The sequence below is a fragment of the Pseudorca crassidens genome, chromosome 12 (assembly GCF_039906515.1).
Source record: "Pseudorca crassidens isolate mPseCra1 chromosome 12, mPseCra1.hap1, whole genome shotgun sequence".
Lineage (NCBI taxonomy): Eukaryota > Metazoa > Chordata > Mammalia > Artiodactyla > Delphinidae > Pseudorca > Pseudorca crassidens.
In genome coordinates, this window is record NC_090307.1 from 80,326,053 (window position 1) to 80,339,918 (window position 13,866).

General features: G+C 45.4%; 1 protein-coding gene across 2 annotated transcripts in view; it reads right to left on the minus strand.

Annotated features, from left to right (window-relative positions):
• Nucleotides 1-13,866, minus strand: part of NOS1 (nitric oxide synthase 1) — a 181,299-nt gene that overhangs the window by 59,975 nt on the left and 107,458 nt on the right. For both annotated transcript variants that reach the window (XM_067700754.1, XM_067700753.1), the window contains exon 3: nt 12,786-12,912. In XM_067700754.1, the coding sequence (XP_067556855.1) occupies nt 12,786-12,912 (127 nt within the window). The remainder of the gene's footprint in view (nt 1-12,785; nt 12,913-13,866) is intronic.

The window sequence follows — 13,866 nt, forward strand, 5'->3', positions numbered from 1 at the left end:
AGGTATAACCCGGTTGGGAGCTGTGGCAGCTCAGTTTCTAGAACCACGGGCCCGCAAACCAGCAAGTACGCACCCACCCGTGCAATTAAAAAATTGCTACTTATAAAACTTAACCAACAGCGTTAAGTACCTTGGAGTATAATTTCCCTGTAGTGTATTCAAAGCATGATTTCTAAAGTGATTCATTCTTTATAATAACTCCACAGAAGCTTGAAATGGCTTATTCTTTCCCCACTCTCTCTCTTTCCCCCTGATTCAATGGTCCGTGTTCTATAGTCTGTGGAGGATGATTACAGAAGGGGGTGCTTGGGAGTCAGACTCATCACAGTTTGGGTTCACAGACAAGGGCCTCTGGAGGTGAGGTTTTGTTTGTTTTTTTTTTGACCCTGCAGGGCTGCATGTGGGATCTTAGTTCCCCGACCAGGGCTTGAACCCGCACCTCCTGCAGTGGAATCACGGAGTCCTAACCATCGGACCGCCAGGGAAGTCCCAAGGGGTTTTGAAGTTAGCTTGTTGTTGCTTTCTCCAAATGAGGTGATGCTTGTAGCCACAATGATCTCACAAGATGATCAGAATATTAGACAACTTTAAACTTGGTCCCATTGCCAGACCAGAATGTACACTATGAATTAATTTTGAGAAACCCTGTCATTATCTTGTGGCCCATCCCTATTATATTGCATTGTACTGTGTGTGTTTATTAAAAGCATTAACTTGCTAAATGTAAATATTTAAAATGCACAACAAGCTTGGTGATCATGTTTTGGACTTTTTACCTCTTAAACATCTTGGGACCCTCAGAAAATAGAAGTGGGGTGGGGCCCTGTGGACCTCCGAGAATCTCCATGTGAAGGTGGCTTTGGCAGCTCATATCCATTTGTAAACAGAGGAGGAAAAAATGACTCTGACCCAACTCGGCCTATCTGGGGAAAGAATCTGAATACGGTTTGATGCCATAAATGAGCATACAGATTGGAGTCACTGATTTCCTGAGCTAGAATGTCATTGTCCTACACGGACAACACTCAAACAGCTTGCATTGAATATATTCACTATTAAAACAAACAGTTAACAAAATACGTGCAGGGCTTCCCTGGTGGCGCAGTGGTTGGGAATCCACCTGCCAACGCAGGGGACACGGGTTTGAGCCCTGGTCCAGGAAGATCCCGCATGCTGTGGAGCAAGTAAGCCCGGGCGCCACAACTACTGAGCCTGCGCTCTAGAGCTTTCAAGTCACAACTACTGAAGCCCGCGTGCCTAGAGCCCGTGCTCCGCAACAAGAGAAGCCACTGCAAGGAGAAACCCACGCACTGCAATGAAGAGTAGCCCCCGCTTGCCGCAACTAGGGAAAGCCTGCGTGCAGCAGCGAAGACCCAACGCAGCCAAAAATAAATAAATAAATTTATTTTTTAAAAAAATGTGGAAATTCCAGCAGGGCTGAACCCGAACACCCATCAATATAGGCCCCACTTCCTGGTTCCACCCTGACTCAGACCACCTACGGCAGCAGGTCATAGAAAGCTGGTCCCTTGACTAAGTGACCTAGGAAGACCCTGGAGGTCACTGAGCAGGTGATGGTCTGGGTGGAGGGATGTGAAACATCAGCAAGATTTGGATTCCGCTGCCACTGGGAACTCCGAGGGACTCTGTTCAATATAAATTCCCGGAGAGCACCCTTTGCGCCCTGTTTGAGGGCAATCCAGGAACCCCTGGTAACTCGAGGAAGTGGGACGGGGGTATTGAAAATGCTTTGGGGAAAATCCAACCTGAGTGGCTCACTTTGGTCGTGAGCCATATCAGGGCAAAGGGTACCTGGCCCGATAGAGTTGGGGGCAGAAATGGGTTCAACTGCAACTTATATTAGGGATTTGGGGGCACTTTCCCACAGAGAGAAACTAATCTCAAAACGTAAGAGGTTTCTCAAGTGCTTAGAGACAGGCCCCCCCAGGAAGGTACCCTGAATGCAGCCAGTGGAATCTGCTAGAGCCAGCCAAGTGGGCTCTGCGGGGAACATCTGCTCATGAGTCTACGAAACCGCAACTATCACAGTGTGATAACTTATCACTGCTGTGTGTGTGTCTGTGTCTGGAGCTTGTCTTTAGACCGGTTGTTTCTGGGGGTTGAGGCAAATACTTGAGGAAAAGATGACTTCTAGGCTCTGAACTCAAGGGCCGTGATCATTTCAATTTCATTTCAAGTGACATTCAGTAAATGCCTGTTCTGTGCCTCACCCAAGCTAGGCCACTGCATATCCACTAGTGCATGGACTCCTCATGGTAACCCATTTTTCAGATGAGGAAATGGAGGCTCTGAGAAGTAAACTGACTATCCCCAAATTAACAACTGATAGGCCGCAGAGCTGGGCCTGGAATCCAGGCCCTCGAAGTTTCCTTTTTTTCCATCTAGGTCTTACTGCTCCCTGCTCTGTGTATTCCTAGAGCTTGGCCCCAGGAGGTAAATGCCATACACATCATTGATTTGAACGACTGACAGGGATGACGATGTCGTTGTAAAGGGAAAGAGACGTGGCTTTGTCACCAAGACTCAGTGGGTGGTCGCATTCCCTTTCTGGGCCACAAGGGTGTCATCTGCAAAATGGGGACAGGGCTTCTTGCCCTATCTGCCTCACATTAGCAATATAATCATTAGCAATACCTCTTTACCTAAATTAGCAATATGATGCCTAGATCAGCAATATAATAATTAGCCAAATCACAACAACAACAATAATAATGACACTAATGAACTTTTTTGGAGCATTTATTCTGTGCCAGGCCTTGTAGAGTTAAGAGTGGCTCTAGGGCTCCATGGCCTGGGTTCAAGTCCCATCTTGCCCACTTACTAGTCAAGTGACCTTCTTCAAGCTATTCAACCCTTTGGGCCTCAGTTTATTCATCTGTAAAATGGGAACGATAACAGTACTCCATTCGGTTGGGCTGGGGATGAAATGAGGCTGTGGATCTAAAGTGCTTGGCACAGTGCCTGCCTCTGCTCAACAAATGTTAGCTTTTATCGTGACAGCAGATGCTATCATTTCATACAGTATCTCATTTCTTCCTCCCCACTACTCCACGAGCCCATAAGCCACTATGAGCCTCAGCGCAGATGCTAATCAGTTGTCTGACCACGGTCACCAGGAGGAGGAAGCCAAACCTAGGCTGACCCCATGGCTGAGCTCTTGAGTCCAGGGACTAGAATGACCACACCCCCTGCAGGGTAGTATTGTTATCAGCGTTATTGTTATTTTTATCCCGACATCATTACATGCAGTGAGTCAGGGCTGACTTAGATTTCCCTGCAGCACGCTGGGCTGTCGCTGAGAGGCAGAGGACTGTGCTGGTTTGCCTTCATCCAGACACAGCCTGGCTGGGTCTGGCTGGCCCCTTTTGGTCATCAGCAAAGCCAGCAGCAGCTGGCCGGTTGGGGTGTTTACTCCCAGAGGGGCCCTGGACACCTCTGAAGATTGAGAGCCCATAAGCACTCCCCTTTTGCCTTATAATTTGGAGCTGTGCAGAGAGGCTGGGGTGATGCTGACACTTACCTGGAAATAGGGAAAAGCTTCTCAGCAGATTCTGACATTTTGAAAGCTAGCAAGCCCTATGTCCCCAGGGGTAAGGAAATGCCAGGTTCTTGAGGAGGTGGTGGGGATGGGGTGGGGAGGGAGATTTCAAAATAAGAATCATCTCTCTGACTACCTTGTTGCCTTTGTCAGTAAGAGGCTGGAGAGAGGGGCAGCGGGCTGAATAAGAAGGAAGAAACCCAAATGGAAATGCCACTTCCCCCAGGCCCAGGCCCCCCGTTGCACCCTCTAAGGATTGGATGGATGCTTAATTAGTATCTGAAAATAGACGTTCTGCTCCCAAGCAGGGCACGGTTCTACCCCTACCCCTTAGGAAAGCAAATCAGACAGGCAAGAAAAATAGATGCTTAATAAGAAGGGAAGCAGAGAAGGGCTTGTTTCAAATCCTAAGGTTTTGCGGGGGAATGAACAAACAGCACTTTCTCATGTCCTTAATCTAGGGTAGCATTTCCACTTAGGAGGGTTATTATGTAAGGGGCTTTTAGAAAGTGTCAAAACTCAATATGTGTCTCAGGTGGTATTAGCATCAAAGACAACCTCAGCAATCAAATAATAATCCTTAGCAAGAAAAAGAAACATAGTTTATCAGCCATCGCTGTTCCTTTTAAAACTGTAATGCTTTTCCCCCCTTTCTTCTAGGCAAACTCCTACATGGTCATCAAAACCCAGATCAAATGTCACCTCTTCCAGTAAACCTTTCCTGATACCACCTGAGGTATTTATGTTCCCACAGTGTCTTGTGTCCCTCTCTATTTTAGGATTAATTGCACTGTCCATGTGTCTGTCTCCCCACATTCACCCATGAAGGTCTCAAGGGCAGGGAGGGCGATGCTTGCTCACCTTTGCTTCCACCCCGAGCTGCGCAGGCGGCAGATATTGGGTGACAATTTTTTGTGTGATGGGTGAACCGATTCATTCCATCCACCAGCCCAGGCCAGATACAATTTGCAAGGGGATGTTAAAGATAAGCATCACAGAGTCATTCACACACTGTGTTCTAGTGACCAGGGACTTGAGTCTCACTGGCTCTACCTATTGCTGACCCAAACTATTAGCAAGAGAAATAACCACTAAGTAAAGATTAACATCTCAGCCTTCTGAGGCTAATTTAAGAGAAGTTGCCTCTATGGCTCGATTTTCCTTGAGTCTGGACAAACAAGAGTATCAAAGAGGATAGGACAGACCACACTACTCCTTCAGGGACCTAACAGTCGACTGAGTCAGGAAGTTCTTTCTCATGTCTAGCCTGCATCTGCCCTGCGTCACCTGGGCTCTGTTGCCTTTTGCCCAGTCCTTGGGGAAAAGGCAGACCAGCTGCTTCTCCACCAGCTCCTGTCTCTTTGTGACTCAGGAAGGCAGGTAGTGGCTGGGTCTCTCTTTGTTATTAACAACGCTACCCCCTCTACCGTTGCCTAAAAAGGCAGCAAATGTGGGTTACAACTGGGAGGAAGGAAGCTGATTCCAGGATCTCCAGGTAAAGTGGCTTTGAGCAGGTAGAGAAGAGGCTAAGCATAGGAGCTGGTCTTTCAGGTCAGAAAGAAACACATTGGGTTTTCTGTTAATTTGCTCAGCCTGGGAAACATTTCTGAGCACTGTGGCTGTGAGGGTGTCTAGCAGGAGGTAGCTGGGCTGTTTCTTTAGCACTGGGACTCCAATATAACTGAGCGCTTGGGTCTCCAGCTCTTTTCAGCTCTATTTCTGAGAGGCATTTGGAAAATTGAGTCTTAGACAGCAGAGCCTGGATAATCTCACAGGCCAGTGATTTTGAACCTTTTTTGGGTCACGGACTACAGTGAGGACTTGATAATGATAAAGGAGTGAGTGTAAATCCAAGCACTGCTGGTCTGTATGTCATGCTTCCAGGAGCTCCCATGTCTAAAACTGTTTGGCTGTCTTAACCTCAGGAAGACTGTCTTTTCCCCTTTCTCCAGCACCCTTTCTCCTCCAAGGAAATGGAACTTCCATTTTAGAGGAGGCCTTAAGGCAGGTTCTCAGCACCTCCCCCTGATTCCTATAGACTGAATGTTCATGTCCCCTGCAAATTCATCTGTTGAAACCCAACCTCTGTGTAATGTTTTTGGAGGCGGGGCCTTTGGGAGGTGATGAGGTCATGAGGGTGGAGCCCTCATGAATGGAATTAGTGCCCTTATGAAAGAAACCCCAGAGAGGTCCCTTGCCCCTTCCGCCACGTGAGGACACAGCCATAGATGGCTGTCTATCAACCAAGAAGCAGGCCTGCACTAGACGTTGAATCTGCCAGTGCCTTGATCTTGGATTTCTCAGCCTCCAAAACTGTGGGAAATAAATTTCTGTTGTTTATAACCACCCAGTCTATGGTATTCTGTTATAGCAGCCCAAATAGACTAAGATACTGATCATTTCATCATGATGCCTTGCAAAGAAGGTTTCTGGTCCTTTTTTTTAAAAAAATTAATTAATTAATTTATTTTTGGCCGTGTTGGGTCTTCGTTTCTGTGTAAGGGCTTTCTCTAGTTGCGGCAAGCGGGGGCCACTCTTCATCACGGTGCACGGGCCTCTCACTATCGCGGACTCTCTTGTTGGGAGCACAGGCTCCAGACGCGCAGGCTCAGTAGTTGTGGCTCACGGGCCTAGTTGCTCCGCGGCATGTGGGATCTTCCCAGACCAGGGCTCGAACCCGTGTCCCCTGCATTGGCAGGCAGACTCCCAACCACTGCACCACCAGGGAAGTCCCTCTCTGGTCCTATTAATCTCCCTGTCCTGTCCCCAGTATTGAACCCTACTCCTCTGGCTTGAAGTTCAAGTTTATGTTTTTCAAGCTGTCACTGTCTAACCAATATGGACCCTCTGAAATAGCCATAATCGTGCTATCACTCAAATTTCAGCAGGACTTTAAGGGTCTTTCTGGTGGGGTCAAGGCCTCCTCTGCTTCTTCCCTCTACCCCAGATCTCAGGGGTTACTGCAGACCAGCAATCCCAAACTCTGATACATAGAGGGGGCAGGTAGGTAAGGCAAATCTGTAAAGCCAGCTGGGTAATCTCAAGACAGAACACATGGTTGCATATTAAACACATAAGAACATTCTTCATTCTCACAAACATGAAATCTTTCGCATCTTTCCTGAAATGTGTGAACCTCTTGGTCAATCTCTACCTGCCACTTATAATAAAGACATGGATATGAAAAGATTTAACTTTCATCCTATTATAAGAAAACCAACAGCACTAATGTTATGATAAATGACAATGAACAGTTGGCAGTAATGAGAGGGGCACAATAGAGAGTGGTGGGAATTGTGACCAACTGGAGAGCACACACCCTGTGTAGTGGGAACAGCTGTTACTCAGTCCAGGCAGATTATTGCCCCGTAAGAATATAGGGTCAATGTAGCTAGACTGTCCACATTTGTAAGATAAGTTGTAAATGTGATAATTACATGAAAATTTGAAACACTGGCAATAAACTCAAAGTACAAACATAAATTGTCAATTAGGACAATATAGTACAGACTTAACAAATCATGTCCACAGCCTGGATCTGGCCTGAGGCTACCTCTTTCTGTCCTTTGTCTTGGGAGGGTTTGCATTATGGCAACACCCTTTCCTTTCAGTTAAGAAAGAAAATGTAAAGAAAATTTAAGCTCTATTTGTTCATTTAATCATTAATGGATAATAATAGTCCTTACACTCACAGTATGGCCTGGATTTTTGAGGACAGCATAAGAGAAGGCTACAGTTGTGCTTGTCCACCAAACATTCCCAGGTGTCCCTGCAAGCGGGGGCGTGCTTGGCCGGTGGCATCATGGATCTGACCTACTGTGGAATCCCTGATGTCTTTATCTTCCCAACCATCAGCAGCTAAAGAAAGCAATTCCCACTGAGGCTCTGGAATGTCTCATCCTCCCCTGTGAAGCTACTTAGAGAGGCTATGAGTCATTGCTTATGCGGGCTAGTGGTGAAAGTTGCTGTCCATAGATTAAACATTCATTTAATCATGAATGAAAGAGCTTGGCAACCTGGCCTGTGCCATCCAGGGCTTGGGACAGGTGGAGGGAAGGAAGAGGATGACCTGCTGAGTGGCCATTCCACCCATACTTTGCTCCGGTACAGTGGAGGGGTGGGAAATTCACATGCCAGGGTTGCTCTGGTCTGGTCTGTTAGGTGAGAAAAAGGCTCTGCTAATCTCTAGCCAGATCTAGCCACTCTCACCATATTGACTCAGCTGTTGAAACATTTCTCAGAAAATTGGCAGAGACTGAAGAGCTTAATAACACACCAAGCTGGCGAGGCTGTGGGGAAACAGTTATTCACCTGCTTAGCAGGTGGGAATGGTGCAACCCCTGTGGTGAGCAGTTTGGCCATATCTGCCCAAGTCACAAATGTATATGACCTTTGAGTCAACAATTCTGCTAGTAGGAATTTATTCTTTTGATAAGCCCACCCATCTGTGAATGAGGTATTTGCACAATGTCATGCATTATAGCAATGTCACGGCAAAATATTGGCAATAGACCACGTATCCACTTTGGAGGACTGGCTCAATAAACATGGCAGAGCAATATAATGGAATATTATGCAGCCATGAAAAAAGAACCAGGACTCTTTACCTACTAATGAGGACTAATCTCTAAGATACGGTGATAAGTGAAAGGACAAGGCACAAAACAATACAGTCATATGTTGGAGATATTGTGGGTTCATTTCCAGACCAATAATAATACAGCAAATACCACAATAAAGTACGTGACACTAAAGTTTTGGTTTCCCAGTGCATACAAATGCTATATGTACTATACTACTATACCGTAGCCAACTAAGTGTGCAATAACCTTGTGTCTTAAAAAATGTACATAATTTAAATTAAAAATAATGCTACTGGAAACATGGCACCAATAGATTTGCTCAGTGCACGGTTGCCACAAACCTTCAATTTGTAAAAACAAACAAACAAAAAAAGCAATGAAACAAGGTCTGCCTGTATGATGTGCTCTCATTTGTGTAAAAACATGTGAAAATAGCTCTCTGCACATGGCCCTGGGCTGCCATCTTGGATTGCAGTGTCATCCGACCCACTTCCGCACACGGCCCGCCTGAGCTGAGGTGCTGGCGGAAGCCATTCCGCACTAGGAACTCCGGTCGGAAGAGATGGGTGTGAGGCCTCTGCACGTGGCCCCCTGTGAGCAAGTGAAACCCGACTAAGCACAAAGGAAAAAAAACGCCATCTCAGCGCTGGGACTATTTTCAAGGCTACTGTATGTCTCTGTGGAACACTGCCTCTGGGGCAAAACAAGGAAGAAGCAGGTGATTCTAATGTGCAGCACAGAGGAGAGCCACTGCCGGCCAGCTTCTCCAACTCTGAAGGCACTCCAACCGTGTGGCTGACAGGGTCTTGGTGCTCCGGCCAGGCGTCAAGCCTGAGCCTCTGAGGTAGTAGAGCCGAGTTCAGGACATTGGACCACCAGAGACTACCTGGCCCCGTGTAATATCAATCAACAAGAGCTCTCCCAGAGATCTCTGTCTCAATGCTAAGACCCAGCTCCACTCAATGACCAGCAAGCTCCAGTGCTCGACGCCCCATGCCAAACAACTAGCAAGACAGGAACACAGCCCCACCCATTAGCAGAGAGGCTGCCTAAAATCATACTAAGGTCACAGACACCCCAAAACACACCACCAGACGTGGTCCTGCCCACCAGAAAGACAAGATCCAGCCTCATCCACCAGAGCACAGGCACCAGTCCCCTCCACCAGGAAGCCTACACAACCCACTGAACCAACCTTACCCACAGGGGGCAGACACCAAAAACAACGGGAACTATAAACCTGCAGCCTGTGAAAAGGAGACCCCAAACACAGTAAGTTAAGCAAAATGAGAAGACAGAGAAATACCCAGCAGATGAAGGAGCAAGATAAAAACCCACCAGACTAAACAAATGAAGAGGAAATAGGCAGTCTACCTGAAAAAGAATTCAGAGTAACGACAGTAAAGATGATCCAAAATCTTGGAAACAGAATGGAGAAAATACAAGAAACGTTTAAGAAGGACCTAGAAGAACTAAAGAGCAAACGAACGATGATGAACAACACAATAAATGAAATTAAAAATTCTCTAGAAGGGATCAATAGCAGAATAACTGAGGCAGAAGAACAGATAAGTGATCTGGAAGATAAAATAGTGGAAATAACTACCACAGAGCAGAATAAAGAAGAAAGAATGAAAAGAATTGAGGACAGTCTCAGAGACCTCTGGGACAACATTAAATGTACCAACATTCAAATTATAGGGGTCCCAGAAGAAGAAGAGAAAAAGAAAGGGACTGAGAAAATATTCGAAGAGATTATAGTGGAAAACTTCCCTAATATGGGAAAGGAAATAGTCAATCAAGTCCAGGAAGTGCAGAGAGTCCCATACAGGATAAAACCAAGGAGAAACACGCCAAGACACATATTAATCAAATTATCAAAAATTAAATACAAAGAAAAAATATTAAAAGCAGCAAGGGGAGGGTTTCCCTGGTAGCGCAGTGGTTGAGAGTCCATCTGCTGATGCAGAGGACACGGGTTCGTGCCCCGGTCTGGGAAGATCCCACATGCAGCGGAGCGGCTAGGCCTGTGAGCCATGGACGCTGAGCCTGCGCGTCCAGAGCCTGTGCTCCGCAACGGGAGAGGCCACAACAGTGAGAGGCCCGCGTACTGCAAAAAAAAAAAAAAAAAAAAGGCAGCAAGGGGAAAGCAACAAATAACATACAAGGGAATCCCCATAAGGTTAACAGCTGATCTTTCAGCAGAAACTCTGCAAGCCAGAAGGGAGTGGCAGGACATATTTAAAGTGATAAAAGGGAAAAACCTACAACCAAGATTACTCTCCCCAGCAAGGATCTCATTCAGATTCGACAGAGAAATTAAAATCTTTACAGACAAGCAAAAGCTAAAAGAATTCAGCATCACCAAACCAGCTTTACAACAAATGCTAAAGGAACTTCTCTAGGCAGGAAACACAAGAGAAGGAAAAGACGTACAATAACAAACCCAAAACAATTAAGAAAATGGTAATAGGAACATACATATCGATAACTACCTTAAATGTAAATGGATTAAATGCTCCCACCAAAAGACATAGACTGGCTTAATGGATACAAAAACAAGACCTCCCGTATATATTCTGTCTACAAGAGACCCACTTAAGACCTAGGGACACATACAGACTGAAAGTGAGGGGATGGAAAAAGATATTCCATGCAAATGGAAATCAAAAGAAAGCTAGAGTAGCAATTCTCATATCACACAAAATAGACTTTAAAATAAAGACTATTACAAGAGACAGAGAAGGACACTACATAATGATCAAGGGATCAATTCAAGAAGAAGATATGACAATTGTAAATATTTATGCACCCAACATAGGAGCACCTCAGTACATAAGGCAAATACTAACAGCCATAAAAGGGGAAATCGACAGTAACACAATCATAGTAGGGGACTTTAACACCCCATTTTCACCAAAGCTGGACTAATCAACTAAAATGAAAATAAATAAGGAAACACAAGCTTTAAATGATACATTAAAGAAGATGGACTTAATTGATATTTATAGGACAGTTCATCCAAAAACAACAGATTACACTTTCTTCTCAAGTGCTCATGGAACATTCTCCAGAATAGATCATATCTTGGGTCACAAATCAAGCCTTGGTAAATTTAGGAAAATTGAAATCATATCAAGTATCTTTTCTGACCACAACGCTATGAGACTAGATATCAATTACAGGAAAAAAACTGTAAAAAATGCAAACACATGGAGGCTAAACAATATGCTACTAAATAACCAAGAGGTCACTGAAGAAATCAAAGAGGAAATCAAAAAATACCTAGAAACAAATGACAATGGAGACACGAGGACCCAAAACCTATGGATGCAGCAAAAGCAGTTCTAAGAGGGAAGTTTATAGCAACACAATCCTACCTCAAGAAACAAGAAAAATCTCAAATAAACAACCTAAGCTTACCCCTAAAGCAATTAGATGGAGAAAAGGGAACCCTCTTGCACTGTTGGTGGGAATGTAAATTGATACAGCCACCATGGAGAACAGTATGGAGGTTCCTTAAAAAACTAAAAATAGCACTACCATGACACAGCAATCCCACTACTGGGCATATACCCTGAGAAAACCATAATTCAAAATGAGTCATGTACCAAAATGTTCATTGCAGCTCTACTTACAATAGGCAGGACATGGAAGCAACCTAATTGTCCATTGACAGACGAATGGATAAAGAAGATGTGGCACATATATACAATGGAATATTACTCAGCCATAAAAAGAAACGAAATTCAGTTATTTGTAGTGAGGTGGATGGACCTAGAGTCTGTCATACAGAGTGAAGTAAGTCAGAAAGAGAAAGACAAATACAGTATGCTAACACGTATTTATGGAATCTAAGAAAAAAAATGTCATGAAGAACCTAAGGGTAAGACAGGAATAAAGACACAGACCTACTAGAGAATGGACTTGAGGATATGGGGAGGGGGAAGGGTAAGCTGGGACAAAGTGAGAGAGTGGCATGGATATATATACACTACCAAATGTAAAATAGATAGCTAGTGGGAAGCAGCCGCATAGCACAGGGAGATCAGCTCAGTGCTCTGTGACCACCTAGAGGGGTGGGATAGGGAGGGTGGGAGGGAGACACAAAAGGGAGGGGATACGGGGATATATGTATACATATAGCTGATTCACTTTGTTATACAGCAGCAACTAACACAACAATGTAAAGCAATTATACTCCAATAAAGATGTTAAAAAAAACGTGAAAATAATGTTTGTGTATTTGTTTGTCTATGCATAAAATATTGCTAAAAGGACCCCTAAAATGATGATTTATGAATACTGCTCGCCTCTGGGGAGGGAAACTGTGTGGCTGGGATGACGGGAGAGAGCAAAAGGTTTTACCATGTATCTTTTATATCTTTTAAATTTAAAACCATGTGAATGTCTTTCCTGGTAGAAACAGAAGGAAAATTTGAAAACTAGCAAGGTCGCAAAGTAAACTCAACCATACTCAAGCCAAAATCCATAGCCCGGGATATGCACTCCTGGCCTCAGCTCCCACCCCAGCTCTCCAGCTACACTGGCTGGTTTCCTCCCCCACGTGGTTTGGGATTTGTCTCCCCAAGAGGATTCAGGGAGCCATGGAGTGTGGGTGCCAGGCTGGCACCACCACTTACCTGCTCCTTCTCTGAATACGGGTTGTTGAGGACGACTGGCATGTTGCCCTTCCCCCATAGGTCATTGAAGACTCGGTCGTTCTCCACACCGAGGGGCAGCGATCTGTGTGATTTGCCATCCAGATCCCTGAAAGGCAAGGCAGGGGACGTGAGGAAGACTCGACGTCTGGAGTGACGGGCTGGCCACCCTGCTCTGAAAGTCCTGAGTCAGTGCAGAACCTTCAGGGCTCACCCATCTGACTCTACACGGAGACGGGGAGCTTTGGACCTGCAGCCTGCCCCTTCGTAGGATCAAGCATGAAGGTGAGCTCATCCAGCTTGACACTGATGGCTGGCACACACCCATTTTGTGGACATCATTTTAGAATGACCACGACATAGATTTTATTCTTCCCTCCCTCTTCCCTCATTTCCTCCTCTAGGAACACAGGGGGCCCTGCTCCTAGCAGAATCCTATGCAGAACCCCTGGACAGCTTAACATCCCCGAAACTTAATGATAGAAGACACAGGAAGCAAGAGGGATAGGGTTGGAAACCAGTCCTGCGGGCCAAGGTGATGAGTCATACAAGCGCCGTCTAGAGCACTGATCACAAGACTAGTGATAGCAGCCCAGGATCAACAGGAATGATTCTGAAAATAAGGGGAACATAGCAACAGAAATAATACTACTATTAATAACGACAGCGTTTATTAAGTACTTACTATGTGTCAAGCACTTTTCATACGTCTTAGTGAGTTTAGTCCTTGGGACAACCGTAGGAGGTAGGTATGAATGTTAATGACTATTTTAAAGATGGCAGAAGTGAGACAGAAGCTAAGTCCCTCGAGGTCACGGTATCCAGCCGACTCTCCACATTTATTCTGAAGTGGAGGCTCTTACTGATACCATCACTTCTCATCATCGTTCCCACCCCCGTCACCATCCACCATCAGCTTTATGATTGTCATGATCTGCACCATCGTAATCATCACCATCCAACTTCTCCTTATCAGCATAACCCCCATGGTCACCATAGCAACCATCCCCATGCCCATCAGCACCAGTATCATTTGCCTCATTATCACCAACGCTATTGCCCA